This window comes from Protopterus annectens, chromosome 9.part0 (genome assembly GCF_019279795.1).
Source record: "Protopterus annectens isolate FY-2018-M chromosome 9.part0, PAN1.0, whole genome shotgun sequence".
Classification (NCBI taxonomy): Eukaryota; Metazoa; Chordata; order Ceratodontiformes; family Protopteridae; genus Protopterus; species Protopterus annectens.
The window spans coordinates 665,396,071-665,419,220 of NC_056743.1; the positions used below are offsets into that span (position 1 = coordinate 665,396,071).

Consider the following 23,150-nt stretch of genomic DNA (forward strand, 5'->3'; position numbering starts at 1 on the left):
TGGTAAAAATGATCACAAGCTTGTCACTCATATTTTTGACATATGAATGAGGGTAAAGATGCCTTGGCAAGGTGTGCTGATGCTTTCTTTTTATATAGAAATGGAGATAATGTATTCTAAAAAACTTACTCCTTGAAAGCAGTAGAGGGGATTTAGAAAATATGTTGGACTGTCAAGACTTATATTGGCAAACATTGCTGTGTACCAGTCAGTGTCCTGATTTGACTGAAGTCATTCATTTTAAATGAATTTAACTGGATTTATTTCAGGTATACTTATGTATACTAACCCTAACCCCTAACCATAACACATACATTAAGCCTATCCTTGAAGCTAATGGTAATCATAGTGCTTGACACTGTCTATCTATCTATCTATCTATCTATCTATCTATCTATCTATCTATATAGGATCTATTTCATTTAGTTAAATTCACCTTTGTCTACTCACAAATAATTTAAAAAAATCATTGAAAACACATTTTGTCAGAAACACATTTCATTGAATTACATTTCATAGATAGTACAAAATACAGTAAACACTACATTAAAACTGTTTTGCAAGGGGACAAGGACCCCTGCACCCTCCTTACTTATACATCCTAACTCCATGGTTGTACAGCAGCTGAGAAAAGAGGAAACACCAAACACAGTTAGTCACTTTTGCCATACAAGCAAAAACTTCTAAAGATATCCAAACACAGAAAAGTAGGCCGTGGCAAAACATAAATAATGTTCTACACTAACTTATCTTGAAGCTCCTACTCTCCCATCACCAAAAAACACACTATCAATGACTATCTATGGGCACCCCCTGTGCTAACACTTATGAAATTTTAGTGTTGGCTTACTGGGAGAACGAAGTTATATTTGGAGGACAACATCCATGGCAGGACAAGTTAATTTTCTAATACTCAGATCTGCTCTGCACAATGGCACTAAATATACAGAACCAACTGATATTGCCAACATCTTGGCAGATAGGTTCAGTGCTAACTTTACCCCCCCTCCCACCACCCCCTAAAGGTCCCAGCTCTATACCGGAAGAATGCAAAGTTCCTGTAATCATGGCTGCACCGGTAAAAACCACACTCCAAAGCCAAGAACACAGCATCCATGGGACCTGACAACATCCCAGGCTGTGTTCTTCATGAACTACAGAATGAACTGGCACCCCACCTAACCACCATGTTCAGTCATAGCCTCACCTCGGGCATTGTGCCCACTGAATGGTGCAGAGCAATGGTTATCCCATTCCACAAACGGGGGAGCCACCATGGACCCCAGAAACTACGCCCCATTAGATTAACGAGCCTGGTCTGCAAGGCCATGGAATGTATTATCATGGAATTTATAAACAAAGACATTGGTAATATCCAAACTCTGGGCCCCACCTAGTTCGGGTTTGTAAAAGGCAGATCATCTCTCCTAAACCTGATTGACTTCTTTGAAGTAGTCACCAAAGCCATAGATGAGGGTAAGGTGGTTCACACAGCCTGTCTAGATCTCGCCAAGGCTTTTGACACCATCCCCCACTCTGGAATTATAGATAAACTCACTAAACTAGGTATAAACCCCTATGTCTCAAGATGGGTTGCCAACTGGCTCACTGACAGAACCCACACTGTGAAAGTAGCAGACTCCAAATCTGACTTCAGACCAGTGACAAGTGGGTCAAATTGCTGAGTGATGAGAATGGAGTTTTGGACATGACCTTATTTAGAAAAAACTGTTGGAAGAATAGCATGCTATCTTATGACAGCATGCATCCAAGGTATACGTTCAATGGTATAATAAGAGGCAGGTTGATAGAATTTCACGTATATGTACACAGGATACACATTTTGAACAAGAAATAGACAAGTTAGAGAGTAACCTCTGTCGAAGGGGATACAATGAAAATACAGTTAAAGATGCTATTACTAAGAGTAAACAATACAGAAGTAATAGGTCTAGGCCTTGGTTCTCCCATAAACAACAGGATGGAACACCTGCTCAGTCTACAGCCTCACAGATAGATAATGTGAGGCTAATGTTAACATACAGTAACAACATAGGAGGAATATGTGATATAATAAAAGAGAATTTGAATGTTTTGCTGACAGATGAAAAATAGTCCAGGTAGTGGGAGAAAAAACTATTTTCAGCTTTAGAAGAAATAGAAATCTGAAGGATTTATTATGTCATGAAGGGAAGATAGAAAAAAGTAGGAATAATTTTACACAACGTGCAGGTACATGAAAGTGCAGAAATTGCAAAGCATGTGAGTACATTGTGGAGGCAGAATCCTATGTACATCCTGTATCAGGAAAACAATATTGTTTGATCTGTATGCAGATTGTAGTACAAAGAATGTTGTTTACCTGGCTGTCTGTCAGGACTGCAACTCATTTTATGTAGTAAAAACTAATTGCATGCTTTAAAACAGAATTTTGAACCATTTGTCCTCTGTAAGATTAAAACATGAACATAATGTACTTTTCCATAAGTTTAAGTTTATGGTTATACAATGTGTAAATAAAAACAAAAGGGGAGGTGATTTGATTGATGAGACAAGAGTTGAATGAAACTAAATGGATCATTGAGCTGGCAGCATACAAAACCCCAGGTTTAAATAGGGTTATACCTTTAAGGCCTGCACTAAAGAAAAGGAGGGTGTGGTACTGAATGTTAAATGAAGAGCTATATAAAAACTGCAGTTTCATTTGAATTTTGTATCTGAAGAAGGGCTTGGTCCCAAAAGCGCTTATTCCTGTGTTTTTAACTGTGTTTTAAATACAAGTCTTGAAGCTGTTCAGCATGGTGGCCAGTACCTAATTTTTTCTTCTTTCCTTTGCAAAATGAGATCTGATACAAAATGTTTGGATAAAGAGGTAATAATAGATTTTAGGAGATATATGCATATTTCTCAGAAAGACTTTCTGTATATCCTTCAAAGACATAAATGTTCCTCCCATATATTTTTTTTATTTCCTTTATAAATATTTACAGCTCCAAAAGTTTAATTACATATTTTTATTAATTGTGTGATCACAGACCTCAACTACTACATCTCTTAATTTAAGTTATTATGTTCAGAGGGACAGAGGATTTTTTTATAAGGACAAGGAGATAGTTATGTGAGTTATATAATCTGTCTGTACTGTCCAATACTAATAAGAGTGTGTCATTCTATATGAAATGAAAACTCACAAAAAGATTAGCATCTAATTTTGTATTTGAAATATATAAGCAAAAAACCTTTAACACAACAGTTACATGAACTTGTTGAATCCTTAAATGTACTTTCCACATTAAATTCTTACAATTAACAACACACTTCATCATGGAAATCAGTTTTGTTGACAAGAATTCACACCGAACAACTTAAGGAGAAATATAAATAACATTTCTGGAATTAAAACACATTTTGTCTTGCCTAATAAACTAGAAAAACCCTTAGCTATGCAACGCAGAATGTAGTCTTTTATAAATTAATCAGCAGATGGATACATTAGATTTTGTTACTACTGGCAAATCAAAATATTTTGAAACATCTTAAGGTCATATCTGTAAATGCAAAAAAGAAAAAGAAAAAAAGAAACAGTAGCCAACTTCCTTGTCCATTATATAGCATTTACATACCTTAGTTACAAGTTCTGATCACCAACCAATTCACAGCCAGAGCTGCAGATGACAAGTTTTATATTATTCACACCAGCGCTACCCACAATGAATAACAGGTTACAGTGGTTGGACTTGCTACAGTGTGAAAAAGTATGTATAAGGTGCTGTAGCAAACACAGAATGGAAATAATATGAGGTTTCAGAGAGTGTCAGAGCAGCGTTTAGTGATATGTCATATTGGCCTACAGAATAACATGAGAATCAAGCATAGGCAGGGGAGAGAGAAAGGAAGGTATTTAATTCATACTTAATTCATTTGTGGCACTCAAGGAGTTAAACTTAAGGAAAAGAAGATCATTATGTTATGAAATTAACTTTGCAGAACCTTCATGTCATCCTTTAAGAATTTGTATCACTGCAGACAGGTCACTATCTTACACTGTCTGCTACTGAGTACCAAGCTTCTAATTTTCTGAATGATTCATACTTTGTAGAACTTTTTTGATGGTGCTTGCAGGCTTCTGCTCCTAGAGTCCTCATATCTTACTATCAAGGCCTGGACAAATTATTGTTTTACGGAATATTTTCCTTATTATTAACTTCTAAGATGCTGATAATCAGTGCTTCATGAATATCGTGTTTATTTTTCTTCAGGTTTACGTAAACTTTTACTGCTAATACTTTGCATTTTTATTTGATTGCTTGTTAGCTGGGTTAATAAAATGAGCCCAGAAACATTTCTTGTCACGAGCAAACACGGATATAGACATGCATGTACCAACTACACTGCAACATGTGTTCTTTAAGCTTTATTTAATTCATTCTTTCATTCATTTTGGAGTCTGACTGAGCAGTCATAATCATGCTTGCCCATTCAGGACTCCCTTTAATTTTAATTGTAAGGTGAGCTATTTACCACAATTAGAAGTACTAAAAAGATATAGTCCCCTAAAACATGTAGTCTTTGCAGCAGGGGGTACTAGGCTTGGGGTATAGCCTGTCTTCTGGAAGATAGTATACAAGTCGGAATGCAATTCCAAAAATCCTAGTCAAAACCTTGCAATATTGTGCCCTTAGTCGGTCCAGGATTCCAAAAAACAGCCTTCCTCTGAGATATTAAGGTTTAAAGAAGGTTGAGTTGCTATCATAAAAAGCACATTTAATTGCATTAGTTTAGTATATTCAGAGTAAAAAATATTAGCAAAATATAGTATGGCAATATGGTCTGGTTCATCAGCAGTGAGTGAATCTCTCAGGAATAATTTATGTGCAGCACTAAAATCTGCGCGTTGGACGGTGTGGCATCAGATTTATCAGTTTTGACATATAGAAGCAATGTAATCAGGATATGATAAAAGATAAAAATGTAAAACATTAATTTCCTGTGAATACATTCTGATGTCTTAAATTCATGTTTTGCGTGTCTCTGTTTGTCTAGATCTGTTTTAAACTCAGTACTGGCTACAGTATATTAACAAATCTTAATAATAGTTACTTCTATCCTTATATCAGACGATCACTCTATTTCAGTTTGGGGGCGGCCGCTGTGGTGCAGCGGTTAGCATTGTCACCTCACAGCAACATGTTCTCTGGTTCAATCCTCAGCTGGGCTGCCTTCTGTGTGGAGTCTGCATGTCCTCCCTGTGGTCAGGTGAGTTTCCTCTGGGTGCTCCATTTTCCTCCCACATCCCAAAGACATGCTGTAGGTGGACTGGACACTCTAAATTAGCCCTAGGCATGAGTGTGTGTGTGTGTGTGTGTGTGTGTGTGTGTGTGTGTGTGTGTGTGTGTGTGTGTGTGTGTGTGTGCATGTGGAAGCATGGGCACCGGGCTGGCAACTCGACACCGTAAAACTCCACTGCCAGTCATGAGTAGACAGGTGATCCGCTGTGCGACCCCTAACCGGGAAAAGCCGAAAGAAGAAGAAGAAGACTCTGTTTCAGTTTGGATATACAAGACTTAAGAAGTAAATAAGCTATGTCTGGTTATATTAATCTGTTCAGGATGCCAAAGACGGAAGCTCACTATGTTCTCTATTATTTTAAAGTTCAAAACTGACTATTTCCAGTATTGTAAAATCCAGTGCTAATTCAAACATTATCACAATATATCATTCTTGGGGGTTTACATAGGTTCATAGGTTCATAGGTTTATACTAGGCTATCTGCCCCAAGGCATTTATAAGCCTAGTTTTTGCTTACGCCACCCCTTATATGAAAAATACTGTACCCATTAGTTTGTTGTGCCTCTGTCCAGCAGTGACACAGAGATGAATCCACAGGTCAAGATTTCTCTTGAACAGAGCCAGCGAGGTGCTCCCTCACATGGACCGGGACTCTATTCCACAGCATAGGAGTCTCTGAGTGATAATCCAGCACGCCCTATTTATATCCGTAAGGTTTAAGTCGCTTGCTCTAGTGGTTTTGGTGGATTTGGATTTTTGAGGTGGAGCATGTCCATTAATTCGGGTTGGACATGGCCTTGTATGTCAGGCACATGTCACCTCTGAGCAGATGGTATGCGACTGAATAGAGCTGGAGTTTCTTCAATCTGGCAGCATATGACAGATTTTGGAGTCCCTTTATCCTTTTGGTGAGAAACTTTTGGGGTCTCTCCAATTGCTGCAGATGTCGGAAGAGATGCATCCCGAATGGGGCATTGTACTCGCTCATTGGTCTGATAAGTGAAGAGTACAGGGAACAATGACCTCACTAGATCTGGATGTGAATCTCTTCATGATCAGGTGGGCAATGTAGAAGGTCTTTCTAACCACTTTAGCAACGTGAGTGTCAAAAGAAAGGCCACTGTCAACCTGGGTCCCCAGGTCCCTGATAACCTCTTCTGTGCTTAGTGGATTGCCACCTATATGGTAGCTTGGGGTTACCTTGTTTGACTATACATTTTTGGCGTTTAACTTCAGGCCATGGCTCTGGCACCAGCTATCTGTTTCCGTGAGTCCCTTCTGAAGGATATCCGTGTCCGATGCACTTTCCTTCCATGGCCCAGTTTTTGCAGTCGCCTGCAACTTTGTCAGCCAAAGACCTCCCATGTTGGCCTGTACTTCTGAGATGCGAACAATAGGGGCCAAGGACTTGGAGTCTGACATAGCGCCAGCAACTCTAACCCTGTGGGTTCTGTCCAGTTTGCAACCCATCTTGTGACATATGGGTTTACATTTGCAAGGTCAAGGTAGGCTGTATGGACTGCCTTGGTGACTGTTGTTCAAAAGGCATAATATTTACTTGAAACATAAATGCTAATATAGATGTAAGAATTCAAGTTAATAAATATATCCTGATACAGATGTAAAAATTAAATCTAATATAATTTTCCAGCTAACGTCAATGTTTAAAGTAACTACAGGTATAAAGCAGGCTTTCTTCTCTCTGCTTTATGTATTTCATACTTAACATCTATTGAATGTCATTTTCACTACCCACTAAAGTGAAAAGGGTAACTGTTCTAAGTCTTGCCTTTACTAATATTCAATGACTACTTAATTATATAAAAATGTGTTTGACCTTGAAGTGCTGTTAATTAAAGGAATAAATGAAGAAATTATTTTGTAGGTCCAGTAATGGTTAACATTCCTGCTGAATTGTCAGAACAAATTATCGGCCGCATTTTACTTATTCCACCCAAATTATTTTTTTAATTCTTTCTGAAGCATTATTTGATAGAAGTATATAATCAATTCTAGAGAAAGACTTTTTTAAGTCAGTGTGCATATACTGAAGATAGGAAAAGCAGGTGCATGGCTCACAAAGTGTAGGAGGTAAGAGCCAACAGGAAAGGGTTTCACTGACCAGAGACTGGAGTCTCAAAAGGGAGATGGGAATCCTAATTCTAGTGATACTGGTCTTGGCACTGAGACGTAGCAAGATGTTTGTACCGATAACAAAGACAGTCACAAAGGGGAGAGGTAAACACATATTGCGGTGCATGATACTACCAGTGACTTCTCATAGAAGACAATGGATGTGGATGCCACTGTAAGGGCTTGGAAGGAGCATTTGTAAAAGTGTTACCTGTGAAAACAGCCAGCACACAGAAGACTGAGAACATTTGTGAGTATAATAACGGGCTTCGACAGAGGACAAATAGAAGGGCTTGTGACTGGTAAGAAGGTGGGGAAATAGAGAGAGGACCTCTATGTCAGGGACAGGCTCTGTCCTAGCCCTTAAGGAACAGGACTGTTGTAGGAAAGATATATCTCCATCACAGTCCCTTTCACCTAAGATGAAATGGGAGGCCATGTCACAAATGCAAAAAAACAGGGGAAGATACTAAGACAGTAGAAAGAAGTTAAAAAGAAACACATAACATAGAAGATGAAAAAGGAGTGACTTTGTGCACGGCTGGGCTGTATTACTATGCATTACAAGGAGTCTTGTTAAGAAGAAATGTAACTGCAGGCAATGATGCAGGAAAGGAAGGTGGGCATTGATGGTATCACTGAACCGCAGGACTATGATAAGAGGAGTGAGATATGGAGGCACTCAGGTTTATTTTTTGTTTTGTGGGTTTTTTTGCCTTTTTTTAGGACTCATGGTGGGAAGAAATTGAGTTGTATTAATTAGCTACATGAAGAAGGGCATTGATTGTAACGTTAAAGAGAAAAAGAATGGGAAAATTAAACTGACAAGCTCAGAACACAGACTATATGCTCCAGGGGTTAACATAAAGGGAGATATAAATAAATCCTGATACAGTATATCAGCCTCCAGACACATCAAGAAAGGTTGATGAAAACTGGGGAGGATTAATGGTGCTGGCAGATCTGAATTTACCAGGAGTAGAATGGGAGATTACAAGCTCCAGAGTACAGAGACAGTTGGAGGACAATGTACATTTGTACTTGTAGTAAGTGGTTTGTTACAATTGCAAGCAGAAAACCTCTATTTTGGTCTTTAACTAGGATAGAGACCTATTTTTTTACTCCTCAAATTAGATGAGCAAGCTACTCTCTGGGTCTCCAGGAAGGTGATAACACAAAGATAAAAATGTCAATGTGGGACTTTCAGGGAAAGGATTATGACTAACAAGGGAAGGAGAGGTGCTGAACAAGCTATATAAGCTATGGTAATAGAGTAGGAATGCAGTACTGAAGGTCGTTGACAAAAGTTTGAGAAAGAGATAAAAAAGGAGAAAGCTGGTATGGAAATACAGAGAGGTGGCATTAACAACTAGCGCAAAAGATAATGCACAATAGATGTGAAAGGGAGAAGGTGAGAAGGTAAAGGAAGCGCCATACAAAGATACAAACAGAAGGGCAAAAATAAGGGGATAAGAGTAAAAACACAAGCAGGAAGGGAGCTATCAGAAAGTTCAACAGAGGGGAACAAAGACGGTATTAGGTATTCTGCAAGAAGAAAGAAAGGAGAGATATATATGGCCAGACTGAGCAAAGTTGTAAGGAAATCAGAGGAGAGAGAGTGGAAAGCAGAGGTACTGAATGCGTACTTCAGTCTTTACAAAGTCTATAAAGGGGAGCTTACCATGCTCTGTGGGAGGTAGGCAGAATGGAAAGACAGCTGGACAGATAAAGAAGGAGTATGCTTCAAGAGAAATGGCTTCTGTAGGGGAAATAAAGAGCAGGGACTAGGTACGCTGTCTGATAGGGTCCCCTCAACTTTGGCCTGTGTGTTGGCAGATTGACTGAAGATTTGCAACAGAGTGCTACACACAGCAGAAGTTCCCAAGCACTGGAACATAGCAGCTTCAAAAGCCTGTGCAAGAGGGAGGAGGTAAAAAAAAATCCGGAAAACATCAAACAAACCACATTTGTTAGATAATTAGAGACCATTTAAAACAAAACATGGTCGTATCTGTAAGACAACATGGCTAAAAGAATAATTTAAAGCAGAAATAATTAAAGAATTCAGACAAAGATTTGGTTAGGCCAGCAATCTGGGCAAACTCAGAATGTAGAATATCCAATATAGAGGCTTATTATTTATACTTCATTATGATTCTAAAGTAAAAGCTGAATTACACAGTATTCTCTAACACCATATGTATGGACATATAGTTAACATGTCTGCTGCAATTACTTGCATGTATTCATACTAAGAAAAAAATGTAACTTCAGTATAGCATGAGTCACAGAAATGTGGTTTAGAAATGAATCAAACACAAATCTCTCTCTCTTGCTCTCACGCTCTCTCCACGTTATCTATTTCTACAAATATTCCTAGTTCCATCTCTCTCTCGCTCTCTCTCTCTCTTTCATTCTCTCTTACTCTGTCTGTCTCTCTGTCAGGGATTTGGCTTTATTGGCCTGAACTTGTCCATAACAGGCTTAAAGAGAAAAAAAAGTAATGGGCATTCAGAACTGCCATGCAGGTGAAACACCTGATATCCTTAAGGAGTCATTTGCATATATCCTATGTGCCTCTAATACAAGAGGTTTAAGGAATCACACAGTGGAAACTCTAGCTTGGCTAGATTTTTCTTGTAACATCCTAGTCATACAAAACTTCATTGTGATACACACTGATGCACTGCTCATGAGGTGGAGAGAGGAGAGGGTCACAGTCAGTTGCCTACTGGCTGGCCAGGATTTGCCGCATAATGCACACATTCAAATTTTTGCACCACAGGTACATATATGGCGCAGTCATAACACATATATGAATAAATGACATGAGACATACCTCCCAGGATTATATGAAGAGAGATTATGGAGACCTCAGAATATGTGTCCGAGGCAGGTATAAACCTAGACACTTGTAGCATTTTACCTTTGCCTAGAATGATGCTACAATATAAATAAAAGATGATTGACTTCAACAAATACTTTAGCTTCTGATGTCATTCAAAAGGGATACAATACATATCTGCCTGCAATAGCATGGTAGACAGACAAAACTACCTAGCCAGGGATGGCCTGCACCTGTCTCCCAAGGCTTTTGTATATTGGAGAAAACCTTATCTACCCCCATAATGCCTTTTTTAGGCAAATTCAGTCTTCAAAGCTTCCAGCATAACAAAACAAAATTCAAATAACATGCAGGCATGACTGCTTAATGCTAGTAGTCTTTACAAAAAATTCACTTTCTACAGGCACTCTTGATACCAGAATGCATCACTACATGTATCGTCATGGAGACCTAGTTCGGGAGCATTGAAACAACCCTATTAGTGCAAAGTTCCAATGCCTACTGTGTGTTCAGACCCACTGTACAAAATGAAGGCACAAAAGGTGTTGTGGTCTCTGTATTCATAAAACAAAATTTTATGTCCAGACTCATTAGACTGGATAATGATTTGGAGCTCCTACATGTCCAACTTAACAAAACCCCATCATAGGTAACTATAGGGCCCCCCCTCTATGTCCCCCTTGGCCCATAACTCCTACCTGACTAATTTGAAAGCTCTAAGAATTCACTCAAATACCATTCTTGTTGGTACTTTAACTACCGCTCCATCAACTGGGAAACTTACACATCTCAAAACATGTATGACAGAGATTTATAAAATCCATAAATACAAACCACTGGACCAGCTAGTCTACACACCTACTAGCGGAGGCAAAAATCCCTGGACTTTGTTCTCATCAGTATAGAACACCTCTGTTCCCTACCAAATGTAATATCTTCCCTAGTCAAATTGGTCCATAAAAAAGTCATATTCACCATAAGACTAAAGCTGGAAGCATCCTGCTAACAGGTTGTTTAGTTTGTCAGAGAAGATAGCATGTTTACTATTTGTACACTTTGGTAGAAATGAAACTGATTAAAAACTTGGCAACTGCCATTGAAGAACAAGTAGTTGTCACTAAGGAGAGAGCTATCACTTAAGAGGTGTATCCTTAGCAATTTACTGTTTATTTATTTATTTTATTTATTTTATTGATTTATTTATTTACATTTGTTGACCGGGAGTGTCCGACTGGATGTAGGTCCATTTTCAGCATAGGCCCAGGGAGAAAAGCTTCACAGTTAAAATAAACAGACAGTAGTTACATTGGATTAAATAGCGATTAACAATTTAACATAGCAATTACTTACAACATATTTACAGATGAAGAACATAGTACATCAGTAGACAACTAGAATCGTTATCTGTGAAGTACATAACAGACATTAACAAATGTTACAATAAGAAGTTCCTGCTGTATAATAAATACTAGGCTTATGAGCATCTGAGCTTGCTATAATCAAGGTAGTTAGTGGAGTGGAAAGAAAGGTAGTGGTTGGATGGGGTGGGTGATATTAGAGTGGGAGTTGCAAGGGCATAGCCAGTATGTTTTTAGGTGTGCTTTTAGTAAAGTTTTGAAGTGGGTGCATGATGGTACAGAGGTAATTGTGGGTGGGATGGAGTTCCATAATTTGGCTATGGTGCAAGAGAATAGTGCTTCACCAGCAGAGTTATTGGCTTTAGTGATCTGCAATTGATTTTTGTTGCTGGAGCTTAGTGGTCTGGTGGTGAGATAGGGTTGGAGTAGATTCTGGAGGGATGGGGCATTTAGTGGATGGTTTACTAGTTTGTGGGCAAGTGAGAGTTGATATCATTGAAGGAGGTGAGGGAGTTCAAGCCAGCCCAGTCCAGCAAGTGAGAGACAGTGGTGACTACGGTAGGATGCCCCTGTGGCGAATTTGGCGATTTTGTTGTAGCAGGTCTCTAGCTTGTTTAGATCGCATTGCTTTAGGTTGGTATATATTGGAGAGGCATAAAGTAGGGTGGAGATAAGGTGGGAATTTGCTATTGAAATCTTTGCTGCTGTGGTGAGAAGTTGCTTATTTCTGTATAACGCTCCTAGTTTTTTGTGGACTTTTTTTATGGTCATGGATATGTGAATGTCAGATTTTAGTTTATTGTCTATTTCCACTCCTAGCAATTTGCTGTCTTCAGTTTTGTATATAATGGTGTTGTCTTTTGCTGTGATGTTAAAGTGAGAGTTGTTTTGAGTATGTTTGGTGGGTTGAAAGATGAGTAGTTTAGTTTTGTTTGGGTTGAGTATTAATTGGACATCGGATAACCAAGTTTCAACAGAGGAAAAGGCTTCCTGTGTGACTTTTTGCAGTTTGGGTAGGGACTGGGCTGAGCAGATGATGATTGAGTCATCTGCATATTGTATGAGTGTGCCATGTTTGGTGGCAGATGCTAGATTATTTGTGAAAACAGAGAAGAGTAGGGGTCCAAGGATGGATCCTTAGGGAACCCCTGTAGAGACAGATAGTTGGGGAGATATGTCATTCTGCCATACAATGGATTGTTGGCGGTCAGACAGGTAACTCTGAAACCAGTTGGTGACTGATTGTGAGAAGGATAGGTTATTGAGGACAGAGATGAGCTGTTTGTGTGGGACCAAGTCAAATGCTTTAGAGAGGTCTCGGAAAGTAGCAGAGGAGAGATAGCCATTGTTTTTATGCTGAAGGATAGTGTTAGTGAAGGGGAGTAAAGCAGTGATGGTGCTATGGTTTGTTTAGAAACCATGCTGAGTACTGGAAAGGAGGTTGTTAGTAAGGAGGTAGTCTGAGACCTGAGAGTGTATGCATCTCTCTAGTATTTTGGAGAGTGGAGAGAGAATAGCTATGGGGCGGTAATTGGTTAGTTCAGTGGAGGGTCCGCCTTTGTGGAGGGGAATTATACGTGATACTTTCCACAGTGTGGGAACGTAACTTTCTGACAGAGATTGGTTAATCAAGATGGATACAGGGTAGGCCAGAGCATAAGCTGCAATTTGTAGGTATTCACTTGGGAGGTTGTCTGCTGCTAATTTGGTGGGCTTAAGTGTAGGTAAGAGTTTTTTTATGTTGGAGGTAGGTACAGGAGAAAAAGAGAAGGCAGTGGGGAGATTACTAGTTGAAGGTGTGGGTTGGAGGGGGAGGGGGGTTGTGTTATTTAGCTAGTGATAGTATGGTTTGTGTGAAGCATGTTAAGTTCTGTTAAGTTTTAGGAATTTGATAAGCCAGAAAGTCACTATATGAAGAAGCTTTACTCCACTGAAAAGTAATTTTAATCTCTGTAATGCATATCCTACACTGATTTTTACTATGCTTACAATTTAAAAGAACGAAAAAAAAGGCCAACAGGTAATCCAAGCAGACGAGAGTCCGAAACAAAAAAAGATCTGCTTAACGCAAGTTTATATTAGAAACAGCAAGCGTTTTCGCTACTGTGGAACAGTAGCTTCCTCAGAGTTATACAAGTAGGCGCCAAAATACAAACTGATTTTAAAAGAAAAGTGATGTCACCAAAAGGCGTCACTTCCAAAATTTTTTAAAAGTAATATGTTTAACAAATGAATTGACATTAAACACAAATTTAAGTATTAAAATATTAGAATCGTATGAATATTTTTACCAGACCAAAGATACCATGAGTTATTTAAACAAATCAAAAAATTATATAACAAATCAAAAATGTTTAATCAAAACAACTAACCCGCAAGATTTCAACACTTGGGCATATTAGTACATCGTCTCAAGTCATTACAGGTAACCCTTAAAGGTGCTAGTGAGTACTTAATACAAGAACAAATACTAGTCCATAAACCTGTGAAATTGACTAAGTAGTATGTATGTTTAATTAAAAAATTAAAAAATATAGCAGTATAAAGTACTACAGACATATATGTACTATGTACATCAAACCATATACTCAACGACTTGAAGACTAAATACTTGGACTTCAAAAAATTTTAACCCTAAGTTAAATGTCTTATAAGGTTCTAATATAAAGAACTCTACATAAAAATTAACGATAAAACATGAAGGGGTAAACTTTGCCAGTAAATTTACAAGAGTTAACAAGTAATTACCAAGTCACAATAAAGACCTTGTAAGAACAAGACAATATTCCTAATGTAAAATCTCTTGTATTAAAAGATAATAAGGCTAGCTATTAGTCTACTGACAAGTAGTTTTTATCTCTGGAAACTTTTAAGTTTCAGAATACAAGAGATGTTGCAATTTTCATTTAAACCAGGAATGCTAAATGCGTCCAGTTTTATTTGCCATTCTAATTCTCGTGTTTCGAGAATTATGGAAACTGGGCCACCCCTTTTAGTTTTAGGAATTTGATAAGTCAGAAAGTCACTATATGAAGAAGCTTTACTCCACTGAAAAGTAATTTTAATCTCTGTAATGCATATCCTACACTGATTTTTACTATGCTTACAATTTAGTTCTAAATAGCTTTAGGATGGCAAAATATAAGTGAAAATGGAAATTCAATGCAAAACGTCTAAACTTTATAAACTGTTTTAATTTAGTGCTCAAGTACAGGATCGGTCATGATGGCTTGCATTCTGTAATAACAGTACTTATCAAGTTGCCCTTACTAAACTTTCTTCGGGAGTACTGAAAATTAAATTTCACCATGCCTGTCAAGGCGTACAGAGCTTTAGTGAGCTAACATGGCTGAAATTTTTATACATTCTTGCATGCACGAGCGCACGCGCACACACACACATGCACATACGACTGCACACACTATGAAGCAGACGAGCAAAAGCAAGTACACCAATTTGTGGTTGAAAGTGGTCATGGGACATTTTCTCAGATATCTTTCATGTATAATTTGTTAAATCCATCTGTCTGTCTTGCTTTACAAACCAGAATGAGGAACTTGAGAACAAGTTTAACATACAATTTGGGAGTAGTAGCTTTACAATAAAATACCATTTTATGTAAGCACAAACAAATATTTATTTGTTGAATTATCTGTTTTTTGCTGGCAAGTTTTAATAAAAATACAGTCTTCGCAAGTATAGTATTCTGTCTCCAATAGTCCTTACCCTAAGATCATTTTGTATGTGTGTGTGTGTGTTTCTTTGTGTGTGAGTCTATATATGAAGAACAACTTGACTTATTTCTTTAATATGTTTCCTTATAGATCTTCCAAAACCTGGAACACGTTTCCACAAGTGGCACATTATCCTTATTGTGCTGGCATGCTTATTTCTTATTTTAGGAATTATAGCAATCATTTTGCTACTTCATCATAGGACTACACCGAGAGGTAATATCACTTAACAAAGAGGGTTTGTGTGTGTGTGTGTGTGTGTGTGTGTGTGTGTGTGTGTGTGTGTGTGTGGTGTGTGTTGGGTGGGTGGATGGAGTTGATTGCAAAACTCAAGTTGTTTTGTCCTACCTTAGCATTCATTTACTTGTACAAAGAAAAGTATTATGCTCAGAGTAAAACTAATTGGCCATTATTAATGTTGTTTAGTCTGAATTACAGGTAGCTGTAGTTTCTGTATAAGGTTTTTATTTAATAACATAATTATATATTTAGCATGCAGTTCTGCACTTTAGTTATGGTCTGAGTAATGTGAAGACTTTCTACAGGTTGCCAGAACATCTGTGTCATATAACTCAGTATTAGTCATCATGATGCCAGACAAACATATGCATTTTTCTTTGTTGGACATACATGTAAGTCATTTGTGCGATGGCCAATTAGGTGATTATATCCAGCTGGCCAAGGGTCAATTTCATCATACAAGGTTGCTACAGGGGAAGTCCCCTTACCAAGACATGTGGTAATCCCTGAGTTCAGAGTTGTTTATTTAAGTAGAGGATTAGAGGCATAGTCTTACCTGTATGAGGGAATGAGGGGTTCCCCCAAAACAAACAATACTTTATCCATCAAACTTGCAAATCTACACCACTGAATTAACCTTGATCAATACTTATCCATTTTGGTTTGTAAATCTATCTTGTGATTATATGACTATTACTTATTTTATTTATTTCGCTCTTGAATGTGGCAGAGTTCACTATTTTATTTTACCAACTGTCTGGTTAAATGTCAAGTTTAACCTTGTGAGTCAGACCTCAGTTTTAACACAAAAAAAGTGTTCCCATGCAAAATTATGCATGTGAACTCTCATTTTGTGTGAAAATAATTTTGTCTAAGTTCTAGCTGAAAAAAATTACTTTAAAAATACTTCTGAGTGCAAAAGTCTGAAACCACCACGACCAGCTTTCCAACATTAATATTAATGTATTTAGATCACTATGGGTTCAATCACTGATTATGCTTAATTCGCATGTATACATAATTGCAACTGCAAATTTAGTATGTAATTGATAACTTGTTAAAGCAACATTTTGGCAAAAAACAAATGACCATTTAGTTACTTTTTTATTTTTATTTTTTTGCCATACTGGTAATTTAACAGGTTGACTGTTATATAATTGCTTTGCAATTACTTACACATACTAATTAAACATTATTAGTGCTTGAAGCCAAAGTGACATAAATACTGTCTTCTGCCATCTTAATATTATTATCAGAAAGCTGGATATGGAGGCTTTAGACTTCTGTGTTTGGAAGTATTTTTTAAACTAATTTATTCAGAAATAACTCTGGCAAAAAGTTTGTTACATAAAAAGAGCGTTTACATGGAAACACTTTTTTGTATAAACAACAAAAGTTTTCCCTCGCAGGTTTAAATGCAATTTTTAAGAGAAGATATTAAAAGTTTTTTTTGATTCTGTACGTTCTTATCCACATCAATAAAGCCATACATCTTTTTAAATATTGTCAAATTAATCTCTGAGAATCCCTTTTAGACAAAACTTTCTTTTTTTGGAAATGAATGATTCAAAGTGCTTCTGCATAACCTGTTTCACTCACTTTGTGATTCATGTTTTATCCCTGCTTTATATATTTTGAACAAATCTGGCACATTAGCTAAAAACAGTTTGACTGGAACCCAACTTCTGGGTCTTAGATCATACTGTCACCTTACAGTGTACCAGCTATAGTCTATTTGTTTATTTTTATAGTCTTGGCCTCCAAATCAGTATATGGTATTCAAATTTTATCTTAGCAGTGGCCTGCATAAAGACAGCATAACTTCTTTGTACTGCAGGACCTATTCCCGGTTTACTCTTAGCCGCCTGTAGTCATCACTGCAAGTTTTATTACAATGATTTTATTTTATAAGATGGCAAATGATGAGACTTCTGGGTCCCTGACCTGATATGTCATACCCTACTTACCTTTAGCATTCTGTATTGTTTTGTGGGCCTTGTCCTCCTTCAACTCATTTTGCATACCCCCAGCAAGAGTGAAGAGTGAGCCTAGTCTGAATCATGCATTGCAGGCACCCTAATCTTCAATACAACATCCTAAAATACAAAATACTCAAATAGCATTGTGGAATGGTCTACCCTCAAACCACCCCAACTAAATCTAGTATCTCCAAGTTAATCATATTGTTTTATAGTGTGTGGTGTCTGATTTTTTGAGCTTCTTTAATTTGCATGTCTGTGGTACAAGGTTTGGCATGTAATTGAGTAATTTTAGCACAAAATTCTTACTGACAGCCTTGGGATAATATATATTTTTTGTGCTTGCATAATCAACATATAAGGCAAACTTTGATGAAGGACAATTACTAATTATGAAAAAAACACAAGTTGCCCCAAGGCTCCTTTTGAATATTATCAATGAGGTAGAATTCAAAAGGAAACTGTAGTCATATATTAGTTCAGAAAGAATCAGCACATGTAAAAAAGCTATTACTTGATACATTATCCATGCCAAGCCTTTAACCAGTGTCTAATTGCAATAACTCATTCATATCCCCTTGTTATATTTGGAATACAAATTTTATTTTCAGGAAGATAACTGCTATGTGTATTAAGCAATGACTATAAACATAGAAGATTTTATGACTTAATGAAGCTTCTAACCACAGGCTTCCACCAAACGTGGTTAATAACAAAACTGAAGAAATGTGAAAGTGTTAACTAGTTAATTAAACAACTCATTCATTCATTCACTCACTAACTAGCTACTTTCTTTCAGTAATTGTTCCCTAAATTTAATGCTTTGGCTTCCTCAAAAACAATAAACAATACAATTTTCATCCAGAAAAAAGCAGGCAAATAAATCAAAGTCAAACTCAAAATAAACTTTATTGTCAATCAGATATACACAGCAGTGCAAGTTGAATGTAATTATGTTGCTTTGGTCCCCGTGCAAGACATAACAATGAACATATACCCACTACTTTTATTCTAAACTATAGGTATTGTGAAGCCAAGAAGTTGGACACAAACCTAACCTAATTGTACTAATATTTTACAAAATTAGGTACTAAGTATAAAGAATTAACTGTTCCACAATAGCTCTACTCTGTACTTACAGGCAGCTGGACTTTAGGACCCTGCAAACTCCTGACTGGTGTATCCCCGCTCCGCTTCGCCCTCGCTACGCTCGGGCTCGCTCAGCTCCCCACCCTGCCCCCATATCCCACCCGCCCCCGCTATATCCACATTTATTAGGTTTACAATCCCATCCCACTCAATCTCTGAACCAATCACAGCCCCCCTGCAAGTTAGTATATCTCCTCCCATAATTCTAGCTAATTACCAATTAACTAGCTGGCCCTCCTAACCCCACCCACAAAATTAGCCATCCTTCTCTACTACATGGACAAAATAATGAAGTCTATCATCCCACCTTTACTTCTTCTCCTACTGATTCCTTATCTCTTATCATGGTATGAAAACCAAACCCTACTGGGTATTCACTTCCCAAATGGTCACACCTGCAATCATCTAACTCCTCCCTTGAATCTGATCTCTCCTTCTAACTGCCCCACTACAACATCACGCCCCAAAAGTGTGTATCTCACCCATCGCTACCCTAAAGTAACCACTACAAAATCTGGTCTGAAGATACTAAGTAAACTACTATGACTCTTAGATCATCTGAAAGCAAGTATTGCTAAAGATGGTGATATTCACCCCAACCCAGGCCCATCCATTGACTTAGACTCTGTCACCCCTAGGTTAACTCAAAGATCCTCTAGCTCCCTCCTCATCTTCCATCTTAATCTAAGAAGTATAAATAACAAGATACATAATCTACATGCTATGTTAGCCACACATGTCCCAGACATCATGTGTCTATCTGAAACATGGCTCAAACCATCCACTAAGGATGAAGAAATTCTTCCACCTGGTTACAATATACTTAGGGTTGATCGGATAAAAAAAAAAGGTGGCGGAATAGCTGTAATGTTTAGAAATACACTGAATATCATTATGAATCCAACACAACCCCCCAAGGTCTCTAATATGGAACTAATTGCCCTAAAAATATGCCTAAACAACCAAAAGAGTATCAATCTAATTGTAGTCTACATCCCACCAGGGAAAAACTTAGAAACCGTGGAGCGAACTCTAAGCTGGCTTACCTCAAACTACCCTCAAGAAACAATTGCACTAGGAGACTTTAACCTTGACTGGTCCCAGTACTCTGACCAGATGAATCCCCTGCCCATTAACCTATATGGCTTCTCCCAAAATATAAAATCTCCCACAAGAATAGGTAATTCTCAACAAAAAGAAAGCATTATCGACTGGATTCTCACCAATAAAGACACACCTAATTATACCACGGGGACCCTCCCCAATGATCTTAGTGACCACCTTATCACCTTCATCATAAAACATAAATTGACGTGTACAAACCTTCCCATATATAAACTAGTTAGAAACAAGAAGAAATTTGTTCTAGAACAATTCCTAGCAGAACTTAAATCCTGTAACTGGTCCATGCTAAAAACACTCCCCATAGACGAGAGTGTTACATACTTTAATGACACATTCCTAAATATACTGGACTCTCATGCACCTAACCGACTCATCAGAGCCAAAGTCCAGATTGCACCTTGGCTAACCAAAGACACCAAATCAAAAATTAAGCTCAGAGACCAGGCCTGGGTAAAGTGGCGTACCACCAAAGAACCCCTAGATCGCATCAAATTTCAGCAGCTCAGAAACTCTACAAAAACAGATACTACCCGGGATAAAAAGAATTATTTCTGTCATCTCCAGGACAAACACCAAAATAACCCAAAGAAGTTTTGGGCAGGTTTTAATAACCTCCTTTATTCTGGGAAATCAACTACCCCTACCCCTGAAAAACTTATTGGTAAAGATCCTGAAGTAATAGCTAACTCGTTTAACTCTTTCTTCACTGAGACCGTTCAGGCGCTAGCCAGTCAGTTACCTACTTCTTCCACCTCCTTAACCAGTCCTACTGGCAAAACTCTATCCGCCTTTAGTCTTCAACCAATATCCACCTCCTATATCAGAACTCTATTAAAGAAACTCAAACCATCCACCCTATCGGCTGATCGTCTCCCAGCTGAATACCTACAAATAGCATCTGATGTTATAGCCTATCCCAGCTCAATCCTGATTAATAGAACTATTACAGAGGCCACCATCCCCTCAATCTGGAAAATATCATACGTCATCCCACTTCACAAGGGAGGCTCCTCTACGGAAACATCGAACTATAGACCTATAGCAATATTGTCGCCTATAGCAAAAATTATGGAAAGGTGTGCTCACAAGCAACTCCTACACCACCTCACCCTACACAATCTTCTGTCTAAAACTCAACATGGGTTTCGCCCCCATCATAGTACTACCACTGCCCTCCTTTCCTTTGTTGATTCAGTAAATAACAATCGGAACAACAAACTTATAACTTCTGCTCTCTTTCTTGACTTGTCAAAAGCCTTTGACATGTTCAATCACCAACTATTGCTCCACACCCTTAAATCCCTCCACCTCAATAACCTAGCCCTGCATTGGTTTAATGCTTACCTTTCTGGTAGACAACAAGCAGTCCAGTGGCAAAGCAAGCTATCTCACTTGCTACCAAATACCATAGGAGTTCCCCAAGGATCTATACTTGGTCCCCTTCTCTTCTATGTATTCATAAATGACCTCCACTCAGTCATCCCCAAAGCCACCTGCATTCAATATGCAGATGACTCCACCCTGATTTGTTCTGATGTCTCTCTCCATAATCTCCAAGTAGTCACCCAACACTGTTTTGAGGCAGTTGAAAAATGGTTTTCTGAACGGAAACTCATTCTAAATCCCATAAAAACTAAGCTACTTCTAATCTTCCCCACCTCTGGAATCCCCTTAGGCCAATATCCGCCCCATTCTAATAATACGACCTTCCACGTTCAATCCATTAACGGCACCATCATTGAGCCTGTCACCAACACCAAACTACTAGGTGTTACTATTGATCACAAGCTCAAATTTGATATTCACATTAGTCAAACTATTAAGACAGTAAACAAGAAACTAGGTTCCATGTGCAGAATTAAGAACTTTCTAACTCCTTATACCAAACTAACTATAGCACGATCACACCTTCTCTCCACCCTACTGTATGCCTCCCCGGTCCTATCCTTCCTCAATAAAAACGAGCTCAACAAACTCTCAGTTGCTTATAACCATATCGCTAAATTTGTTACTGGATCACCTTACCGTACTCATCACTGCCTCAACCTAAAGAAACTTGAATGGTTAGAATTACCTAACCTTCTTAAACTCAACCAACTTACAGAAGCATTTAAAATAATTAAGGAACCAGAAAAAAAACCCTCTCTGAACAAACTTCTGTCCCCCTACTCCAACCTTAACTGCCTCCGATTATCTAATAGCGTCCTGGTACAAACTATGAAATCAAATAATTCAGGAGGTGATGCTCTCTATGCCAATTCTATTGGAAAGCTCTGGAATTCCCTTCCCAATAACCTAAGACTAACAACTTCACTCAGCCATTTTAAAACTAGTCTCAAATCATTTCTTAAGGCACACTGGCTATGCCCTTGTGACAATCCTGACTAACCCTATAGCTGCTTACCACCCACACACTATTATCTAAAGGACTCTTCACCTCAAACTTCTCTAGATCCCTTTAAACCTATTCTCCTCTATATCACCAAGCCCCTCTCTCTATAAGTTAGTTCCTCTTAGATTGCCCCCTCCGTATAACCATAGAATCGACCTGTGAATGAAGTTATATCCTTCTCCCTTGGAATTAAAAGCTCAAACCTCTTTACTTCTTAACCTATCTGTATATCTGGGTACTTACTCATCATGTACTTGTGGAATTTAATAGAATGTATTTTTAATGAGTCTCTATGTATTTTGTATGCTATGAATGTTGCTGATGTTAGCCTATGTATTGTTGTTCTTTTCATATGTGGAGCTTTTCTCCCCGGGTCTCTGGTGAAAATGGATATGTATCCAGTCAGACTAACCCGGTAAATAAATGTAAAATAAATAAATAAATAAATAAATATAGTTTCAGTGACAGTAAGACAAATGCGCATACAGAAATAATTAAAATATTAACTACACAATAAATTACCACAATTGGACAGGAAGACATTAGACAATATTATACTAGTAGATAATGCAGAGACTATGACTGCATTGTGATTGCTTAGATATTGCACTTCATCCGTTGTAATATGATATATTCTGACGTTCATATTACATATGTATGAAGTGGTGACTCACGCTTGACTATTGTACCTTCAGGAAGTCATACCATAAGAAAATCAGGCTAACTGTACCAGTTATTGAAGCAATTTGCCAGAGTGATTACTATAGATGATACTTCACAGCAAGTGGCATATTGATCTGATTATTCACCATCATGTCTGGCATTCAAGTTTAGCAGCCTTATGGACAGAGGAAAAAGCTCCTGTTCAGTCTAGATGTTTTACAGTGTGAGCTGTAATACTGCCTG

General features: G+C 38.0%; 1 protein-coding gene across 3 annotated transcripts in view; it reads left to right on the top strand.

The window, feature by feature from the left end:
• Nucleotides 1–23,150, top strand: part of LOC122810897 — a 133,131-nt gene that overhangs the window by 74,763 nt on the left and 35,218 nt on the right. For 2 of the 3 annotated variants that reach the window (XM_044082441.1, XM_044082440.1), the window contains exon 3: nt 15,450–15,575. The exons of the other annotated variant lie outside the window; for it this stretch is intronic. In XM_044082441.1, the coding sequence (XP_043938376.1) occupies nt 15,450–15,575 (126 nt within the window). The remainder of the gene's footprint in view (nt 1–15,449; nt 15,576–23,150) is intronic. 3 annotated transcript variants of the gene reach the window in all.